This window comes from Bidens hawaiensis, unplaced genomic scaffold (genome assembly GCF_021521415.1).
Source record: "Bidens hawaiensis isolate Kalapana, Puna unplaced genomic scaffold, B.hawaiensis_p1.1 tig00011186_1, whole genome shotgun sequence".
NCBI classification, from domain to species: domain Eukaryota; kingdom Viridiplantae; phylum Streptophyta; class Magnoliopsida; order Asterales; family Asteraceae; genus Bidens; species Bidens hawaiensis.
The window spans coordinates 279,675-302,857 of NW_027491868.1; the positions used below are offsets into that span (position 1 = coordinate 279,675).

General features: G+C 36.0%; 1 protein-coding gene and 2 pseudogenes across 1 annotated transcript; 1 reads left to right on the forward strand and 2 right to left on the reverse strand.

Moving 5' to 3' along the window:
- The first annotated feature begins 1,775 nt into the window (after positions 1 to 1,775).
- LOC143537405 (caffeic acid 3-O-methyltransferase-like) lies at positions 1,776 to 3,748 on the forward strand (annotated as a pseudogene).
- Positions 3,749 to 5,408: 1,660 nt separating this feature from the next.
- On the reverse strand, positions 5,409 to 9,685 carry LOC143537388 (uncharacterized). The gene is made up of 4 exons (XM_077031172.1): positions 9,329 to 9,685; positions 8,462 to 8,594; positions 6,714 to 8,392; positions 5,409 to 6,636 (listed from the first exon to the last, which is right to left on the reverse strand). Exons 2-4 carry the CDS (start codon positions 8,498 to 8,500, stop codon positions 5,481 to 5,483), a joined length of 2,874 nt encoding a protein of 957 aa, XP_076887287.1. The 5' UTR covers positions 8,501 to 8,594; positions 9,329 to 9,685; the 3' UTR covers positions 5,409 to 5,480.
- Positions 9,686 to 19,454: 9,769 nt separating this feature from the next.
- On the reverse strand, positions 19,455 to 20,210 carry LOC143537366 (brassinosteroid-responsive RING protein 1 pseudogene; annotated as a pseudogene).
- Between the last annotated feature and the right edge of the window lie 2,973 nt (positions 20,211 to 23,183).

Sequence of the window (23,183 nt, forward strand, 5' to 3'; positions counted from 1 at the left end):
TCGGCAATTATTTCTCTTGTTTTGCATTTTTGTTAGTTTTTAATTTTAGTTTAAGCCCAATAATTTAAACATGATTATATAGATTATGGATAAAAAAATGTTTTTTACCAAATAATTATAAGACGGTAAATATTAAATCATATTTTATAAGTTTTATATATTTAAATATAAATTTATAAAATAATATGTATATAAAAAAAATTTGGCCCATAAAAATTACATGCCCTGGCCAAGGCACTACCCCCAGCCGGCCCTGATTGAGAACTCAAGACAATTAGATATCGGCCGGTCATCCCAAATTAGGTAGATCTAACTTTGTGAATAGGAAAGCTTCTTGTTAGGTATACAACTACAAAGAACATAATAACTAACAGATCACTTTATCTACCATTCTCCGTCTCACAGCAAGGTTCATCATTATGTTACACTTTAAAGCATCTAATAACAAACTTTTTTCTAACTACATGAGTTTTTTGAAGAATAAACAAGCACATATTAAAAATAGTTCCAATTACAATAAAGAGACAGGTAAGCGGGTAACAAGCTGCGCCGCCACCCCCTTTTGAATAGCAAAACCGATCCTACTGAAAACAAAGTTATCGTTCTTCGGCGTCGATGAGTTACTGTGCACGACCCGCTGAACTCTTTTTAGAAACGCAACAGTATCGGGGGCAAGAGACCCAAATGTGTCAAAAGCAAAAGGAATGAAGGCGTGTTGATTCTCCACACACGCCTTCTCGTGTTTAGCAAATTTTCATGCTTCTGCCTTAGCACGGCATGCCTAGCAACAAACCCGGTGTCCCTAAGCCCGACAAGAGGGGACACCCCAGTAAGGTCCACACAAGCATGCTTCCCCCCGCCCATCCAAACACAAGAATGTTCGCTGGTCGGAGAATAGACCTTTCTTCACGTGATATGGTCAAAAACACACCTGTTACAGTCAAAAACACACATGCAAATATAAACATAAATAAAGACGCCCTCCTTACACATGACATTTAGCTTAATCATGTCTTAACTTCACAATATTGTTCATACATTGTCCAATCCAGATCAAAACAAAAAATATAACATATCATATAATTATCGGAACATCACAACTTTAAAGTGGATGCGTAGGTTGATTAGAAATCGATGTGATATGGTTGTGTTTGTAAAGTGGATAGGGTCATGGGTTATATAATACAAAACGGGTCCGTGTACCTTTTTTTTAAACGGTAAACGAATTATTTCTTTACCTGATTTAATGTATTAGATAGAAAGAAAGAAAACAGTTTTAGGAAAATAGTCTACGTCGCGCTTATGTGACACCCTGCTGCAAAGGGGACAAGCAGGTTCAACATAATGTCTTCTTTAATAGTGTAGATAGATCAACATAGTATCAAAAAGCATTTGTCCCTATGGTATATTGGTGTGCTCTATGGTGTTGCCTCCCTTAAGGTTGAAGGTTCAAATCCCATAATAGACTTCGGTGTAGGATAATAATAATAATAATAATAATGATAATAATAATAATAATAATAATAATAATCAACTTATACTATATTTAACAATCAACTCTTTTGAGAAGTGGCAAATAGCCTCATACGGGCAGTTAAAAAAATTTATCAATTTCAATTTATTGCATTCCATCAGATGTTAAAAAAATATATCAATTTCAATTTTTTGCAACCCTTTGGTTAGGTACAGTACAACCACATATAACAAGAATTTTAAACTATTTAAAGGAAGCTTTCTTTGAGATCAAACACAACTTCATTATTACCAAAGCAAAAATGTCACACGCTGAAGAGGAACACTTCAATCACGCAATGCAACTTATTTCCACTATCGCATTGCCAAAGGCGTTGTTGAATGCAATCAAGCTCAAGGTTCTTGAGACTATAGCCGAGGCGGGCCCAGATGCCCGACTCTCGGCTCAAGAGATTGCACGCCGTTTGTCAATCTTACCCAAACGCCCCTAATATGCTTGACCGTATGCTTCGGTCACTTGCGAGCAATTCCATTGTCACTTGCAGCCAACATGTCCACGATTCTACACCAGTTAGAGTTTATGGACTTGCACCCGTTGTTAAACACTTTATCCCAAACGAAGATGGAGCGTCTTTAGGATCATTGCTGGAGATGAACCAAGATCATTCGTCGACACTTGGTAGGTTTTAAATTTTCTTAGGGTTTATATAGAATGGATCCTTAACCCATGAAATTTAGATTAAGAAATCAATGTTGAGATCATAAAAAGCTTAAACTTCCATCAATTTTGCACATAAAAAAAGGACAAAATGGTAAATTAGTATACCTTAACATTATTGACTTTTTCATATTCAGTCATTTTACAGGCATTCCTAACTTTTTTAAAATTACACCATAAAATCGAGCATTTTGTTTTCTCTTCGGTTTAAGTATAGTCTTGTTATACTTTTTAAAAAGCTATTTTCTATTCAGAGGCGACTGTTGTGTGCATATAACGTGCGTAATTATGTATATGTGTTTATATAAAATTAAGTTGTGTGTGTCTAAAGGTTGCATAATTATTCAACTTTCTGTGTAATTATGATGCGGACGAAATAACCTATTTCTCATGCGCCATGTGTCGCTTCAAAGTGGTAATATGTGTAATTTTTCGTTTATTGACCAAGGTCTAAACTTCAAGATTCAGTGCTCGAAGGTGGTACTCCGATTGAAAGGCTACACAGAACAGGTGGATTTAAAAACAAACAGCGTTGGATGATAAAATAAATGCGATTTTCAACAAGGCTATGGTGGATACATCTGTTATCCTCGTCAAGGATATGCTCAAATGTTACCATGGTTTTAACAACCTCAAATCACTAGTTGATGTTGGTGGTGGCCTAGGAATCACACTCAATATGATTGTAACTCAATACCCGACCATTAAGGGCATTAATTTCGATTTGCCACAAGTGATAAAACAGGCGCCGCTCTATCCCGGTATATATGTTCATATGAATCTAGACAATAATAACTTAAGTTGAAACGAGTCTTGTTTGAAATACCTTCATTTTATTACATGTGTAGGTATAGAACATGGTGGGGATATGTTTCAAAATGTTCCAAAAGGTGATGCCATTTTCATGAAGGTATGCAATTCTACACACATGCTCACGCATAATTGCATACACATATAATATATTAACTGACAATAAACTGTGATATATGTAGTGGATATTGCATGGTTGGAGTGATGATGATTGTGTGAAGTTGCTAAAGAAGTGTTACAACACTCTCCCTAGTGATGGGAAAGTGATTATTATAGAAAAAAATTATTCCCTTTATACCTGACACAAGCTATCTCACGAGAGCAATCACGTATTTGGATCTCACCTTGATGACTCACACTACTGGAGGAAAAGAGCGCACCGAAGATGAGTTTCGAGCTTTGGCTAAACTCGCTGGATTTCGTGAGATGAAAAAGATGTGTTTTGTCTCCACATGTTGGGTAATGGAGTTCAACAAGTAGAAGCATATATATAACACGTTTATTGCAAAACTAACTTGGAGTATAGAGAACTATGATAATTGTATAATGCATTTGTTTTGATGGTTCTTCTAGTGCTTTATTTAAAAATTGGTTTTGTATTAATGTGGATGTATATTTTCTACCATCATATATGTAACCTTTTTATTACTATCAAATAAATTATGGGCAATAATTTGGAGTGGTGGACTGGTGGTCAAAATTTTGTTTTGACAAACATGAACTAGTTATTACTCCTAAATGTGAATTGAATGGTGCACACCATGTATTTATGAATATGCCTAGTGAAGTTTGAATCAATCTAAACAATATTTATTGTGTTAAAGTAACATGAAGTGGTGGTAAAATGTCTCTCCTATGGTTGATGGTCCAAATCATACAAAGTAAAAGTATTGGGTAATTTATAGTAGTGTATAGGGTAGTTTAGTTTACCGAAAAGAAAAAATATTTCCTTGAGACTAATGCGAAAATCGAATTAAAGCAAGATTTATCAAGACAAGGGTTTGTCAAAATTTTGATAATTTTCACCCACAACAATTTGACAAACACCAATTTGTTAAGCGTCTCATACTGAGCTTGCCCATAAGCGTCTCATATTGAGAATTTTTATTATTCTGATTTAGGTGATATATCTGGTAATACCTAACCTGGTTAGTGACTGACGTTTCACATTTATAGAAGTCGGATTACAAGCATAACCACATTGATGCATACAATGCTACATGTATTAAAGGTGAAGTCAGCGAGTACTTCTCATGGCTCATCTTATGTAAGCCTGATAGCCTAGGCATGTACAAGGTGAAAAAACAAGAAGCTAGCGTTGATCAAAATAGCTAAAGTTGAGTTGACAAAGATAATAAAAATGGCACATAAGTAAATATAATTTCAGATTTGAAAATCATATCACATATCGAATTCAATCATAAAAGGTTTTCATATAAACTTATATAAATTCTCAGATATCATATCTAAATCAGCCCATGTCATAGTGATATTACCAAACTCTAGACATTCCTTTAATTATAAAGGTTGATAAGAGTATGGAATATGGATGAAGTGTTAGCAAATCAAACTGACCGTTTTTTATTAAAAATATTCAGTTTTTCCTAGAATCGATCCATCCGACTTGTCAAGTGTCAACTACCGAGCGTATTTGAGAAACTCAGTAAGCAAATATGCCTTTAAGGTTTACCTTCAAAGGTGCCCAAGTATTCAATATATTTTATCAGATCATTTAGTTCACTGGTTTTATAACATCCTCAATATCCATCCCTCTTCAAAACTCTTTGCGAAACCGTTCAGTTTGAGATCAATAACCTGGTTAGTGACCATTCCGGCCCAAAACCCGCATCCGACCCAACCCAGAACCTGTCCCGTCAGAACTCCTTCTACCAGAAACCCATCTCGAACCGTTCCGGCCAAACCTGTTTCGACCCGCATCCGACCCAACCCAGAACCTGTCCCGTCAGAACTCCTACCAGAAACCCATCTCGAACCGTTCCGGCCAAACCTGTTTCGACCCGGACCAAATTGACCATTCCCAAGGTTTTTCTTTTAACTTTCTTTTTTAAAAGTGAAGAAAATTCTTGAATTCCATTGAACAAGGATTTCCCATGAATAAGTTTCAAATTCCAATTCCTTCTCTATCCAAACGAACACACCATGTTTGAGATTTAAATTCCAATTCCTTGATATTGTTACCAATTCTGTGAACCGAACACACCCACAACTAGTTGTTGTGGTTGTGTAAAATTATTTTTTAATTTTTAGTAACATTTTTCTATCATTAACTTCAATAATTTTTTAGCCTTGGATAACTCTATAACCAAGGATTCTCAAAACACAATATGCAGATTACTACGTTAAAAAAAAAATTAAATGAAAGCTAATTTCAAGATAAACCAACCACCAAGCCCAACATAAGCATCCGTCTCTCTCAAGTCCCAACAAAGGTACTAATAATCTGAAACTGTAGCCTAACCTAACCTAAGTACCCAACCCAACATTGGTTTAACCATGTTCCACTTTCCTTAACCACTTCATTAGCAACCATCAGGTCATGGTTAGCCGTAGTCGATTGGTCTTTCACTTCTCTAGTCCTTCTTTCAGTACCATCAACCATATGTTCACCTTCTTCTTTTCGGTCTTTCCCATCTCGAGACCGCCTTCTAAACTCACCACTATCCTCCCTCTGCCGCCTCGGAAAGTCACGAAACCGGCTATCGCTTCCATCACTGCCCGATTTCAGGCTTGATCGTGCATGGACTTCCAAAGCGCGCCTGTCACGAGCATCAAAACCAATACCCCGACTGCACCCGTCTTCGTCATCATAGTGAAACCTCTTCGCGGGCCCATCCACCTTGTACCGCCTAACAAACCCGCCACCTCTAGACCCGTTATTATTTAGTCGAACACCATCATTATCCACATACATGGGCCCGCCTCTCTCACCTTCATAAAAGTTTAATCGTTCTCCCTGTGGCCTACCGGTCCTCCTTGGTGGAGGTGATCTGTTGAAAAACGGACGCTCTTTATAATGATATTCACTCGGATGATCTCGATAACCAGGGGACCTGGGTCGTCGGATTCTGAAACCCGGGGATCTACTACGACGTCTAAAACCGCTAGGAGATCTTGAATTGGATCGATGATGTTGATAAGAGTTATTTCCCCTTCTTTCTATAGGTGAAAAGCATCGGCGTCGCCTCGGGAAATGTAAATATTCTGTCATCGGTTCATCACACTCATCACGCGCGGGCCCACGTGTGTCATAACTCATGAACCTCCCCTGTCCTCGTTCTCGTCCTCGTCCTCGTCCCCTGCCCCGTTTCACAAATCTGTCACGACCCGTGTCTTCAGTTGGTCTCAAACCTAAGCGTGCACGGAATTCGATTACTTCTCGATCAGAAGGCGACCTGCCTCTGAGTGGTCGACGAGTGACAAACGAAGGAATATTATTATCACCATCATTTTTCAAGTTATCCAAAGCACTAGAATCTTCTAGAATTGAACGATTCCACATACCACCTTCCCGATCACTAGGACGATTATGTGGCGAGTATCTTCCCCTTCTGAAGGATCTTGATGCACTGGATTCTCTCTCAGGTCTATAAGTTATACAGTCACCTTCTTTAGAACTGTAGAAACAAGTATCATTAGTAACAAGAATAAAAGTGACCAAATTCAAGGTCAACAAGAATGTGGAAAACAATACCTGCGTCCTTGTATCTGAAATCTACCTCTGCTAAGAAACACATCCCGTGTTGGTGATCCTTTTCTGTAGAATCTTGAGCCTTCAGCCTTCATTTCCACATACTCGGCACCAAATTTATCTTTTTGTTCTTCTCGGTATGAGAATTTCCTTCCTGTGAAGTTTCTGGTTTTGTTAAAATTATTTGAATTTATTCTTTGACTTTCAGGCAAAACATCCCATCCAGAAATGTTCGTCTTCCACTCGTCTGATTGGCTTGCAAGCTCCTCCATATTATATTGTCTTTCACTCTTATAAGGACCACCGATTAACTCATTCAGTTCTGGACCGGGTAAAACCACACTTGGTCCACAATGAATATTAGTTTCGTGGGCATCTACATTATCCAGATCTAAACTGTTTTCGTTGCTCATGTCATATTGATTTTCATACCCGGTCAACTCGTATCCTTTCCAAGCATTTACAGTCCATTCCCTTAACTCCCCATCTTCATATTGAGAATCACATCCAATCCCACTTTCTGCTTTGTTACCATACTGAGAATTATAATAATCAAAACCGTTGTCAATATCAGAATGAGAAACATCATGAATAGAAGAAGTTGCAGCAGATTGGTCTTCCATCACCACTTTGGAAGCTATTTTATCAGTTTCTTCCTTGTTGACCAGATCATCGTCAACTTTTTGTTCATTTTCCACATGGGTTTCAGTCTTAAGTGACAAATCATGTTTAGTCATGGCTGTTTGTGTAGTGGGCCCAACATTTTCTTTGAAAGCATGCAAGTTAAGACAATGGTCAAAACCAGGAGGTATAGAGCAGTCACTTGAGAATTTGGTGTCAACAGCCTGCGTGCCGCCAACACATTTTGAAAAAATACCATGTTGTGTTTGGTTCTCCAATAGGGTTCTAGTAACAGGAATACAATAACTAGCAGAATTTGTCTGATTATAGTGCAGAGATTCTGTTTTCACGACCACAACATGTTGAAAACTATCAGATTCATGAGACAAAAGTTCACATTTTTCCACCTTTAACTCTTTCTTTTCATGAGCCAAACTGTTCAACTCAACAGGTAAAGTTTGACTTACAGAGTTGACTTTTTTCTTTTCAACGTAGGTGGCTTTAGCATTTGAAATTGCATGGCCACTTACACTTGGTTCTTCCCATGTATCCATAACAGTATTTAAGTCCCAGCTGAATCTCACATCTCGGGCAGGAGATTTCTGTATGTTTGGTTCTTTAGTCAATGCACTTTCATCAACTTCAGAGGGTGCTGTTATTGTATGGAAAACGGGCTTGTTTTTCACATTTTTTTCATTAAATTCAACAGTTTTTGGAACTTCAGAAGTACGGTCTGTTTCAGCTACCAAACTGTTACTGCAAGCCGCAGCAGCAAGAATAGATATACCAGAAAAGTCATCATCTTTCACCAACTCCTTTTTATCCAGTTTATAATCTTTACTACCTTTTTCACATATTCCAGCAACTGCTTCATCTGTAGCAGGCAGAAAACTTAAATTTGAATTTAACTTGGGACTTGTTTCATGTCCTTCTGCATCCTCCAATGGTGGATTAGTGGAGTTACGTGGCGGAGACGAGGTCTTGAATAAAAATTTTCTTTTCTTGATCGGGATGTGTTCAGCTTTCTCACTGAAATGACACCCGAGAACAAACACTCCCAGCTGCAATTTCACAAAAACAAATGATTAAAAGTAAAAGTTTCTGTAAACCATATGAGAAACTGAATTTACCTTTTCTGATTCAGAAACAGGCATATCTAAATCTGACATATCGTTAGTTAGCAGTTCTTCACAGGCTCAATCAACTGTTTGAACTTGAACTAATAGTAGAGATTAAACGTCCTGTGCAGATACACAAATGAATCTGCAAGTCCAAAACAATAGCCTCCATCAAATTGTACCATTATATGTGGCCCTCGACCCTCGTTGTTTGTTATTGTCGTGGAAGATGAAATTAAGTATGTAAAAGCTTTAACAACCTAAGGTACTTGAATTCACAGTCTGTAAAGAATCAAAGACACACGATATGCTAATATATAGAGCCTATGTTGACCCCAACATATTGTTAATCAAACATTTATGTTCAAATATTAGTATAACTGACCAACCTAAAATTAAAACAAAACAGATGGCATTGTATATAAAAAACAGAGCAATAGAAACAACATTAGGGATCGAAAGCTTAAAGAAAGTTTCTACAAGAAACCATCTTTAATCTTAGTTTTTAAAAGGTGCCGAGGCGCAACTGTGCAAGGTATTTATTTAAAACTTTTACATTTCTCAATCCATTTCGTCTATCATCATGTACCCAAAACTTATATATAAACAAGCTCCATTTATGATTTAATACATAAATAATAACCTACATGTACAACATCCTAATTCACCTACACTGTATTCAATATCTTGTAAATAGACAAAAATGTTTCAAATAACCAAACAGAAGCTACTGATTCCAATACTGTATATTGTAAAAGCAAGCTAGGGTTTCAAATAGACACAATCAAATAGCAATCTAGGGTTTCAAATAACAAAATGTGAAACAGATGCATCAAATACACATATAATAGCAAGCTAGGGTTTCAAATAATGACTCACATTAAGCAATCGTTGAAACACTGCTTATATTCCACACATTTGCCATTCTGTTACGTCATTCCAAGCTTCGATTGTGTGTGTGTGTGTGTGTGTTCGTTTGTATCTATATCTATATATATATATTCAAGTGTGTCACCAGCAGTGTACTACCCATTTGTGCTGCTTAGTTTGTTGACGATTATGTCCTTGGTTTGCATTGGTGTTTTACATTTTTACCCTTTGAAGTATCGCGAATTTTTGTGAGAATAGCGTGTTAGCTGAACCTCCTCTTCAACTTTTAATTTTTAAATATTATAATCACACCGACACTCATTATTATAGGAGGTTTAGTTATTTAAGATATTGTAAATTAATCATTATTCTTAAATTAACTAATAATGAAAAGTTGTATTAAACTGTAATTACTTTATGTCAAAATACAATAGCGTGTAATAAGTTTTAAAATTTTATTTTTAATTAATTACATGTACCGTGAAAATATTTATTTCGACGGGTCGTTGAATAACGAGAATACACATGGTAATTTAATGAAGATTCTCGCTTTTTAAGAAAAACAATTTTTTTTTACTTTTTATGATTCAAACTCAGGATCTTTGAGCGTTAAAAAAAAACTATCATGATAATTGATTTGTTTTATGTTTTAAATTATAATAATTGTGTGATCTTTCTATTTTATTATTGTTATTATTATATTTTTTTACCAATTGCTGTGTGATTGTATATTTTATACCTTCTTTATGGTAATGGTGATATTAGTATAACGTGATTATTTTTGCTAATGTTGTGTGATTATATAATGTATTTTAGAAATGATATTGAATGGGTTAAGGGTGACAAGGATGAAGTTTTTGATGTTAGACACGTTGAGTAGTTTGGAACCCATGGATGAAGGGAGGAAGGAAGAGAACTAAAAGAAAATTGAACAGATGTGAGATGGGGAAAAGGTGCAAGTGTTTAAGATCGTTTGGCAAGGGGCGGATATTGTAAAAAAATAAAATTTGATCGTTTTTCATGTTACGTCACTCATGGAAAAAAAAAATAACATTATCCCTATGTATTTTAAGAAAAATCAATTTAATACTTAAATCCAACAAAAGTCCACTTAAATTATAAAGCCCAAACCAAAAAACAATAATCCAAATAATCCTTTTAAGTTTAACAAAAAAAAAGACCGGATATTGTGAACACAGATACACAACCGACTGCTCTCTTCCTCTCTGGACTCCGTTCACCACACACCACCAGTAGTACAATTGTATGGAATATGGGAAAAAAATGTTAACATTGTATGAAATATGATAAAAAAAAGTTATATTTGTTTCGTTAACATTGCATGAAAGAAAAAAATAAAATTTAAACACCACCCATATGTTTCAAATTTAGATCCGCCACTGCAGTTGGCTCTATGATAACATGGAATAGTTACTGGTTTGAATGATTATTTTCATTTCTCTCTTCCTCGTATATAGGCTTTACAACACAGTCTCTTACTTAGAGATAAGATCATAAGATTTACAATGAATCGTAACTTGATAGTAATTCCTAATTTACATTAATTTTATTAGACATATATGACCATAATGTGATTATTTAAGAGGCGTTGTTAAAAGAAAAAAAAATCATGCGTGCAATACGATGGCAGAATGTAGCGTGACTTAATCTAGGGATTTTAACTCTAGGTGTCACACGTTAAATTTCTGTTGGTATTATCAGCCTATTTTATTTTCCTGTTATTTATAAAATTGTTAGCTTGCTTCTACTAACCATAGATGAAGCAGAATCAACGGTTAAGGAGCACTTGGTAAACTATGCATGTTCTTTTTTGTACGGTAAAAGGTTATTAATAGGGGGGCATTGTAGTAATTTAGAATAATTTGACATGTTTGTCCCTATGGCATTGTGGTCACACTATTTAAGTTGTTTTTTGATGATAAGTCAAATGAAACTTTCCTTATCTTCTCTGGCCCCTATACAAGACACATGTGTGTCGTTTTCACACAAATAGGTCTACATCAATTAGAATACAAAGCCCACTGGTTATTGAGACAATGGTTTCTCTAGGGTCCAAAAACGACCTTGGAATATTTGGAACCGCGTTTTTGTTTTAATAAAACATTTAGTTATTAATAATTGCCAACTGATGTGACACTTAGTAGTTGTTCGGTAGCTTCTTAATCTCTGAATTAGTTAGAAATACAGTGTGTTTGGTTTACTGAAAAAAAAAAACGATTCTTAATAACTAAGTTTTAGAAACATATTGAATGACTCAGGGGATGCCTCTTAATCGGTCAGGCCTCTTTATGATTTAACACAACATTGTCAAGCAACCCCTTAAAAGTAATCGTTTAATTACTGCTATTATCAAGAACGAATTGATAACGGAAACACAAATGAGTACACAATATTTAGGGTAAACTCACGTATTATTATAATCAAGAAACTACACAAAACTTGAATACAATAATCCCTCTCACTTATACAATAACCCTAACATGGCTATGTATTTATAGGGATACCCTAGCTTGGTTAACAAGTAGTTACCAAATATAAAAGCCCAATTGTAACCCCATAAACCCATTACATCATTAATGAGTTCCATAGGCCCAATAGGTCCAACCCGGTCACCGACATGTGACGGGCCTGGTAATATGGAAATTACCAACAATCACCCCCTAATTTCCGACTCGAAACTAGGAGATCTTCAACACCGAGCAATCTTCTCATCTCGTCAAACTTGATTCTTGCAAGTGCTTTCGTAAGAATATCAGCTCGTTGTTCCTTGCCACTAATGTGCTCCACCGCTAACTCCGTCCGCTCCACGCATTCCTGTATATAGTGAAATCGGGACTTTATGTGCTTGCTCCGACTATGAAAAACGGGATTTTTAACCAAGGCAATCACCGATGTGTTATCAATCTTTAACACCACTTCTTTAAATTTCCTTCCGGTCAATTCCGCCAACAATTCACCTAACCATACGGCTTGTCCCGCAGCTGAGCTCGCCGCCATGTATTCCGCCTCACATGATGAAAGCGCTACGGTGCATTGCTTCTGTGAGAACCAAGAAATCGGGGCTCCCCCATAATAAAACACATGACCGGTAGTGCTTCTTCCATCATCTTCATCAATGTTATAGCTGATATTACTATACCCAATCAACTCCTTTGATCCACCTCGTTTATACCTGATCCCCCATCCAACAGTTCCTTGAATAAACTGAAGAATTTGTTTAATTACTGCCAAGTGAGACTTCTTTGGAGTTTGCATATATCTACTAACCATGCCAACCGAAAACGCCAAATCAGGTCGAGTGTTTAACAAGTAACGAAGACACCCAACCAACTTTCGGTACTCCGTTGCATCTGCATCAACATCATCCTCGGCTTTAGACAATTTAACATAAGGATCCATTGGTACACTTTTAGGATAACAATCCTCTATCCTGGCTTCTTTCAATAACCTTCGAGCATAAGCACTTTGATGGATTTGAATCTCATTCTCCAACTGTGAGACTTCGATTCCGAGATAGTAAGTGAGCATTCCCAAATCAGACATTTCAAACTTCTTGGACATCGCAAGTTTGAACTGATTAATGTGATCGTTGTTCAAACCCGTAATGACCAAATCATCGACATACACGCCGACAATAATAATATCGGTTCCAATCAATCTCCGATACACCGCTTGTTCATTCGAACACCTCACAAATTTCAAACCCGTAAGAATTCCGTCAAGCTTGGTATTCCACGCTCGTGGTGCTTGCCTCAAACCATATAAAGCCTTGGTTAGCTTATAGACCTTGTTTTCCTCCCCGGGTTGAACGAACCCATCTGGTTGAGAAACAAAGACCTCTTCTTGTAGCTCCCCATGTAAAATTGCCGACTTTACATCCAAATGATGTAATTGCCATCCCTCGGTAGCTGCAATGGCAATGAGCATGCGTACGGTTTCAAGTCTCGCCACCGGAGCAAAGACCTCGTCAAAATCAACTCCGGGTTGTTGCACATAACCCTTTGCCACGAGTCTTGCTTTATATTTATTAATCGAACAATCTGCATTTCTTTTCACTTTGAAAACCCACTTCAATCCGATAGCTTTAGCCCCTCTCGGTAACTCTGTCAACTTCCATGTGTCGTTTCGTTTAATGGATTCAAGTTCCGTTTGCATAGCCTTTATCCATTCCGGTTTGGATTTTGCTTCACCAAAATTCCTAGGTTCACCTTCTTCTAACAAAAGAAGTTCAATGTCCTCGACTTCCGAACATAGGACATAATCATTGAACTTAACCGGTGCGATCGGAACACGTGTAGATCTTCTCAGGTTACTTTCTGGTTCAATAAGTGCTGCTGTCGCTAAACCATTTGCTGCTGGTGTCGCTAAATTGGATGCTGATGTCGCTAAACTTGTTGCTGAGTTGTTGGAATTAGCGACCAGAGTGTTAGATGCTGTCGCTAAAGGTGCTGATGGGCTGTCTGAATTAGCGACAGAAGTTGTCGCTGATTCTGTTGCTGAATTTGGCGACAAAGCTGAATTTTCGTCGCTAATGTTGTTGCTTCCCATAGGCTCGGTTACAACTTGCCCAAGTCCGGTATCAATAACCCCATTCCAATCAACCCAAAATAAACCCGGTGCTAGCTCCGTTTCTTCATTGGTTTGACCCGAATTAGACCAAACCCATGTCTTCTTCTCGTCAAAAACCACATCACGAGCTATCACAACCTTCTGGGTCTTCGGATCGAACAACCGGTAAGCTTTGGACCAGGTCTCGACTCCAATATGCACTAAGATTCTCGAACGATCATCGAGCTTTTCCAAGTGAGTGCCCACTATCTTTGCATACGCCACACAACCGGATACTTTTAAATGAGCATCGGTTTCTTTTCTTTCAACATCTCATATGACGTCTTCTCTTTTAGGGCACGAGTAGGAATCCGATTCTCGATGTACGTGGCATGTCGGATTGCCTCACCCCATAAGTAATTCGGAACACCCATTGCTTTTAACATACTCCGTGTCATCTCCAATAAGGTTCGGTTCCATCTTTCAACCACCCCGTTTTGTTGAGGTGTGTATGGTGCCGTTAGATGTCTTTGAATGCCTTCCATGTCAGAAAACTGATTGAACTCATGTGAGATAAACTCACCACCTCGGTCGGTACGAAACGTCTTGATCTTTTTCCAGACATCACTTTCAACCAATTCCTTAAACTTCTTGAAAGCTTCAAACGCCTCATCTTTAGCCTTCAACAAATAGGTCCAAACAAATCGTGAGTAATCATCGATTAAAACAAAAACGTACCTGTTACCCGCTATTGTTGGAGGGATAATCGGTCCACACAAATCACCGTGCACAAGTTCTAGGGCTCGAGTTGCCCTAAACGCCGACGAATTAGGAAAGGATTGCCTCGTTTGCTTCCCGACCAAACAAGATTCACATAACTTGTTTTCATGGGAAACGCCACGCATCCCTTCAACCATCTCCCTACTAGCCATTAGCTTTATTGACTCAAAGTTCAAGTGGCCAAGCCTAGCATGCCACAACCAACTTGTTTCTTCAATTCGGCTAAGTAAATTAACCGGTTTACCAATCTTTAATTGTATCCGGTATAGCCGATTAGGGGAACGAGTCACCTTCATCAATAACCTACCTTGCCCATCATGCATCGTAAGGTAGTTATCTTTTATATGAATATCACACCCACCCGTGTTCCGAGGCTTGACCGAGACTAATGATATTGCTACGAAGACTCGGTATAAAATAAACATCCGTAAGCAAACGATGTTCACCACTTTTAGCTTCAAATAAAATCGACCCTTTACCGCTTATATCAACATAAGAGTCATCCCCAAACTTAACCTTTCCCGTGACACGATTGTTAAGTTCAGAAAAGAAAGACTTGTTACCCGTCATATGGTTACTTGCGCCGTTGTCTAAGTACCATTCATCAACATCTTTGGTCTTATAGTTTTCAGGTATAACCTTCTTTTCATTCAAGAACACCGTTTCCTGAACACTCTTAATCATAAACAATGATGGAGTTCTTGTCTCGGACGCTTCAGCTAACTTTGCTTCGCCTTTAACTTTCTGTTTTCGGTTGGGACACTTATGGACAAATTGTCCAAACTCATCATATCGATAACATTGAACCTTTGAGAGGTCCCGGGTTTTGCCCTTATGCTCATGGTTTTCCCGGTTCATGGCATTTTCTTGATGACCGCGGTTTTGACTCGACCCGCGACCACCATGTCCTCGCCCTCCTCTACGTCCACGACCTCCACGAGTGGACTCACGATCATTGTATCGACTACTTGAGGATTCAGACCTTTGAAACATAAGCTTACCTTGGGTTTCGGAATGCATGTCTTCTTCCCGAATCCACTCCTCGTATGCTTTTAAACGTCCCACCACGTCTTCAAACCCAACAGTTTTGAGATCCAAAGTTTGTTCAAGAGACGCAACAATTTGAATAAACTTACTTCGGGGTAGACTTGAAAGGAACTTCTTGATCATCTTAGTTTCCTCGATCATCTCTCATAAACTCGCCGCCTTTGACGCCGTACACGAGAGTTTCGCCACAAACTCATCAATGGTCTCCGTCTCTTTCATCCTCATACCATCAAACTCGTTCATGAGAGTTTGCAATCTTGCCTTCTTAACCCGATCAGCCCCAAGATTACGCGTCTTAATCGCATTCCAAATCTCCTTGGCCGAATCAAGATTACCCACTTGCATGATTGTCGCTTCCGGGATCGATTGATAAATCAACGCTATCGCGATGTTGTTTTTATCAGCATCGGTTTCACCCGGATCAATGGTATTCCAAACCTTATGCACGTTCAAGAGTACCTTCATTCGAATAGCCCATACCGTGTAATTGGTAGAGGTAAACATGGGACTTTGGAACGCATTCGGGTTCCCACTCCCGCTTCGCTCATACCGCTCGTCTTTGTTGTTTCCTTATCACCCATTGTTCTTCGTCAAACTCCAACCGCGAAAACAAGATGAACCAATAAAACAAAGAAGAATTAAAAACCAACTTTTATAATTCTTTGTTCTTGAACTTCTTGTCGGCAAAAAAATTACAAAATCAACCACTTTTGGCTTCTATTGCCAAGAAACCAATCACAACCTTGTTTGAAGCAATGTACACCTTTTCTTGATCGACGGTGGGTTTAAATGTGAAGCATCACCTTTTCGCCTTTTGAGTTTTGACTTCGATCACCACTTCATCGATCGACGGTGGTGGGGTTTGTTATTACTATATTTATTTTTTGAAATAGCACTTTATACCAATTCAAGAACGAATTGATAACGAAAACATAAACGAGTATACAATATTTAGGGTAAACTCACGTATTATTATAATCAAGAAACTACACAAAACTTGAATACAATAATCCCTCTCACTTATACAATAACCCTAACATGGCTATGTATTTATAGGGATACCCTAGCTTGGTTAACAAGTAGTTACCAAATATAAAAGCCCAATTGTAACCCCATAAACCCATTACATCATTAATGAGTTCCATAGGCCCAATAGGTCCAACCCGGTCACCGACATGTGACGGGCCTAGTAATATGGAAATTACCAACATATTAAACTATGATAATAAAATATGTGACTAATTTGAAAACTTTTATCAGTCAAATAAAGTAAACTCTAGTGAAAATTAGTTAGGCCGCTAGTTACATATTACGTGTCAAAACATTTCAAGTCGTATTTACTCAAGTTATGTTTGGGTCGTCAAATCGATTAAAATAAAGCATGTCATATATAAATGGGCTGTATATAAATGTGTACAACTGGTTTGGATTGCAATTTAGTGGGTTGGACCGTTTAGCTATAGGTTGGTTTCACATAACTGGGCTTGACCGGTTTGTAAAGCAAGCTAGCTAGACTAGATACTTAGCCGAAGCCCAAAGAGACTTAAATATGTACAATTATTTTATGAATGTTTCACCTAAGTCCTAAGGTCCTAAAGTAAAATTCTTCAATTTATAGAAAACCAAATAGTGTTGGAGTAATGTACAAGTCGGCTGGTTTTGAGCCGGTCCTTGTTCATGCCACCGGTTCGATCCATGTGGACTAATTTGTAGATTTTGATTTTAATTGGATATAGAACTAATTCTATGAACTGATGTGTTGTTTCTAGCAATTCTTGTAGTTGTGAAATCAACTCTTGGACCTGTAGATAACGAGACGACAGGGTCCCAAGAGAATTGGTATCTCATAGGAATAAAATGCATTCTGAATTCACGAGCACACCCGAAAAATCATCCATTAGTTTGCTACAGGATCACTTTGGTATATACATCTTCTTTCTTTGTATCAACCACGTAGGCAAAAAAATCCATACATCCATGCATAAACTACTTACGAGCTACAGGATCTTATCTCCTAGTCTATGTTGATTTTTTTTATTTGTTTAACATAGATTCAACGGTTACCCTTAGTATTTTTATTTTATTTTATTTTTATTATGTACTACTAAATCCCTATTGCTAGAAAACCATTGCAAATTCAAATTATCGAAAAAGAACACACGATTTCACATAACGAGGGTGGGGAACACACAAGGAAAATCTTCTCTGCTTTCACACGTGCCATAGAACTAACATTTGGTTTTTCCTTTATGGTTACATTTGGTTTTTCTTTTATATATGTTCGATCATATAACATATATAATCTTTGTTCCGTCATGCTTCAACTAGAACTATGGCATATGCTACTTTCATAAGAACTTACACGCCATCTAATCTACTCATAACAGTACCCCAAGATATGATTATACATCCATCATGCTTTGTTCATTTTTTTATTGTTTTGATTAATATAACCTTAACAGATGTCATACTAAACCTTTTTGGAGTGTATTACATATTTAGATGACATAATCAATTATCATCAGAGTATAAGACTATGTTTGATGGAGGGTTTGATCATCACTTCACGTCACCGTCATATAGAAAACAGGGATTTAAAGCCCCGTTGTGGCTTAAAGTTTTCTTTATATAATGTGTCGGTGTACATGTGTATTAAAGAGAGTGAAAAGGTGTGACCCCCCCCCCCCTTCTCATATTGGCCCCCATTATGCAGCCTCGATGTGGTGTGCTGGGGCGTTAAAGCCCCCAGTACTGCCCCTATGCAGCTCACACCACAAAAGTCTAAGAACATATAATATAAACATTAAAGAAAAGTAGAAAACTATATACAAACAATTATAAACAGCAAGATCATGGAACTACGTATGCACCGTTACAATTTGCTTTAGGTGATATACATTTTTTTTCTAAAAGTCCAACTGATACGGATACCTACCATTGCACTAGAACCCTCAAATATTTTCAAACATCTCTTTCTTCATCACACAAAATATGGTTATCCTATAAGATGTTCATATTTTGTCTACTATCTTTCTAGTCCTTTTAATAATAATAATAATAATAATAATAATAATAATAATAATAATAATAATAATAATAATAATAATAATAATAATAATAATGCCGTTATTTAAAAATATATACAGTTACCGTACTTCTCTGTTTTATGTATATTAAAAAGAAGTTGCTCACACTTTAAGACAAGATCCGATTAACCCGGTTGGATCCAAGCAATACCCAACAAGCTCTGCTTTACGTAGGACCCAAATATTTGGTACTCTTTTGTTATTTCCTAAGCAATTTTGGTAAACTATTATTCTCACTTGCTACAAAACCAAAAGTTACTCACTTGTCAATTACATGTTGCATTTTGGTTTAAATACAACGAAAATTTTGTATATACTTTTGAACTTTAATAATAATATGATAGTTATCTATAACATTTCAGTCCGTAGTAGGAGTGTTTGAAATATAAGAAAAATAAAAGGATCTAGTGATAGCTTTTAACAGCTTATTTAAATTATAATCAAAGTTATCAATATCTGTTATAGTTTAAAATAGTATACGTTACGTAGATTAACAATTACCTCATTTGTCACACAACATAATACATTTGTATGAAACATTTTATAATTTATGTGTTATAAATAAAATAAAATAAAAAAGATTTCCATTAATTCTATTTCTGTCCATTGTTTTGTCAATACAATATATGCTTCTCATTTTTTTTCTTTTGTAAAATATAATCCTACAATCTATCCAACAAAAAAAAAAGACCTAACATGCATCAGTATTATAAACCACTAACCATCAATGAATCCCCATAATAATCAGCAATCCCAGAAGCCTCCCACAGCCGTTGATTAAACGAATTCTGTAAATCATCTGAAACAAACGGTGTCCGACACAACGGACATGTTTTCTGATCATGGTCCATCCAACGGTCCAGACAGCACCGGTGAAATATATGTCGGCAGTTAGTTAGCCGCCTTATTTCATCGTCCACGTCGAACTCATACAAACAAACAGCACAACTCTCTGGTGGGTCCACTAGCTCCGAGTACTTAACCACTGGAAGGAGTTCACGTATTAAATCAGCAGATACTGAGTGATAATGTGTAACGGGTTCGGTTCGGGCTGGGTCGAGTGAGTATTCGGGTTCGATGAAATCGCCTAGACCGATTAATTGGAAAGTGACGGAGATGAGTTTGCGGATGAAGCCTAAAATGGTTAAGATGTGAAGGAGGAGTTTGGGTAGGAATAGATCGGTGTAACCAACTGGGAAACCCATAATTGTTGTATAAGTAATATGGGTGTGTGTGTGTAAGAGAGTAATAATGTAGTGAGATTTATGTTGTATGTGTATATATATGAAGAATGAAGGGGTTGAAAGTGTAGTAATGGGAAAGTTGGAGGACTAAATTGTGATTTGGTGATAAAGTTATTATGAGGTTTATTAATCATCATTATTGTCATGCCAGGCCACTTTAAGGAGGCTAATCATGGACTAATTCTAACCATAAAATAATAAATTCATTATACAAAGATAATGTGGGTATAAAAAGATAAATGATTGTTGTTTTGTATGATATATAGGTGAGGTATATAAAGTAGCGTATAATCGGTGATAGATTTATGAATTTTTTTAATGATAACGTTTTTTTAGAAGGTTAAGTGAATTTATATAATTTTAGTGTTGGATACGAATATAAACATAGAAAAATATAAGATATTATAGAACACGTAAAACTTTTGTTGGGTCATTTCGTTACAATACAACTTAAGTAAATCTGTGTACATGTATAACTAGAAAATGATATTTGATTGTGTAGTGATATAAAAGAAAGATTATAATATTAATTCATATAGGGATGTAAACAAACCAAATTACTATTGAACTACTTGGTATTATCTCGGTTAAAGTTTGAAATGAGCACGAGTTCAAGCTTGAGCGTAGAATGAACTTATGCGATAGACGAGTTTGGACTTGACTCGAACCGGTTATACACTTGTACCCTATTATACATTAATGTATACCACCAAAAAAATAAAAGAAAATAGATTGACACTTGGAACAAACAAGCCAAAACAAATGAAGCATGGGTAGTGGGTTTTCATTTATGGTGTCATGGTTGGCCCATAAAGTTTGGTTTCCTTACATCTTTGGTAGGGTTGTTTCCAAATTATTAGCTTTGTCCTTTTCAATATTCATTTAATACTGTTATAATAAATATTATTAATTGTAACCAATACTTAAAACCATATATAATCCTTGGGGTCGACAAGTTAGCAGTGATCAATACGTTTTTGATCATGTAGGTACGGACCTAAGTGGTCCAGTGGATTCCTTGAACACTCCCAACTAAAAAATTGCATATTTTTATAATTAAGTGATTATTTAACAATTTGTTTTCGATTTAATTAAACAATTAAGTACTTTTTGTCATATTTTAATAAGTGAAAATGATGTTTTATGTCAATATTAGAGAGTATAAGCCCCATCGAATCTCATCTAAGATATGTTTAATAAATCCAAAACATAATGACCCACATAAGCCAAGAAAAGTTTGAAAGAAAGTTATAGAAAATAATTAAAATGAAATAAAATAATATATAAAGTAAAAACATAAAATAGACTACACATTGATACCTAAATATACATCCAATGCCCGACCGGTTGGAGCAAAGCTCATGTTATCACCACACCGGTCCACTTACTTGTGTCTCCTCTTTCTTTTTTAGTCTTGTCTCTTCCTTTGGCTTTTATGTTTACAAATGACAAAGGGAATCGTTACAACATGATATGGTTTTGTTACGCATGTGTCGGGGATATAACCTTTTGTGTTAAGACAGTTATTTATGCGCTGTTAAATTTTGTTTTACAATGCACAATCACATGATATAATATAATATATGAGGAGATACATAAAAAAGACATGTTGTGTGTAACTAATACTTTAGTGATGTATAAATCAATTATCAACTCTCTTTGTTTATGATTTATGTTTGCCTTGAATTTTAATATTGTTTTATAATTTTCCCCTTTAAGATCTCTTTTTCACATTGAAAAGCTTTACTCATTTGTATTTCTACTCGATTGTGAAACTATATATGATCGACCAAAAAACAATGAATCAAGTGTCACGAGTTGTTCTATAACGATCCGAAAGCCCGTTTTCCAATTAAGTGATAAATATTAAATTTACAAAGTTCAAATATAAGGCATGAAACGGTAAAAATATGAATTATCATGTCCTCAATCTAAAACAAATGATTGAAAACAACAAATAAATAAATAGAATTGATGAGATCCTGCACAAATAAAATTAACATGCTAAACATATAAATATATAGAGTAATTACAAATTTGAAATACTGTAATTATTATGTTATAAAAAATAATATAGTGTAATAATAATTATTCTAGTTCAAAAGTTACTGAGTAATTATGTTAACTTAATTACTTTAGTTATTTCTACATTTTTTGATATAAAAAGTTCTTTGTATTTAATACAAACATTAAAAGAATATACTTACTTGAACTAAGCTAAAAAAAATATTCCCACTTGCTTAATCTTTGTTCTTTACTAATATTTCTCTACATGTGCATTGTACACGTATATTTGGCTTTAATTAATTAAAACAAGATTATGTCAAATTGATTACTTACGAAAATACCCCACCTCTTAAATTAAAATATGGCATTTGTGAATCCAGCTTTGTTAATCAGAATTTGCCTCACCTCATGAAATAAATGTATTAACCACGATGCCCAAGTGCTTGGTAAATTTATTCATTTATATTCATCGTATAATCTTCACATGAGGTCTCTAAACAAGAGATAACAAAGGCCAAAATGTTTAAAAAAAAACCCGTAAGACTCCATCTAATTGTAGCCCAACCAAAATGTTAAAAAACGTGCAGTCATTTTAAAACTAGTGAGAGTTTAAGGCTTTAAGTTGCATTATAAGAAAAATGACGTACATTAAGAGAGTGTGAGTTTGTTGTTCAAAATATTTTATAAACAACGGTCAATTTGGTATAAAAAATATTTTGCTTTATTAATAAATTATGAATTGTATCTGAAATTGAATATATTCATTTAGAATTTTCTCATGTAAACTTTTTTTATTACGCATGTCTATCTAAAAAGTTGTTTGCATATATCTATGAGATATGGTTATCATTTTAGAGGCTAAAGCCAAAAGTTTTCTTGTTGAAGGTATGCTAAAAGTGTGATTGTTGAAGTTGTTATAGGCTTATAGCCACCGATGCCACATGCCAAAGTTACTATTGATCATTGATTAAACTTTTGCACAACAAATCAAAAAGAAAAAAAGAAAATCGGAATAGTGCATCTGCATTATTAATATTGCAAAAATAGTAAGATTCGGGGTTTTCAACTCTCTCTCTCTCTCTCTCTCTCTAGACCACATTCCCAACAATTTTTTTATCTTTCTCTCCATAA

What these genes read in the sequence shown, in the direction of transcription:
- LOC143537388 (XM_077031172.1), bottom strand. Translation starts at nt 8,500, where the DNA reads ATGTCAGATTTAGATATGCCTGTTTCTGAATCAGAAAAG. An exon ending in CTGTTTCTGAATCAGAAAAG is followed by an intron (nt 8,393 to 8,461) that starts GTAAATTCAGTT and finishes GTGAAATTGCAG; the next exon opens with CTGGGAGTGTTTGTTCTCGG. An exon ending in TTTCAGATACAAGGACGCAG is followed by an intron (nt 6,637 to 6,713) that starts GTATTGTTTTCC and finishes TTGTTTCTACAG; the next exon opens with TTCTAAAGAAGGTGACTGTA.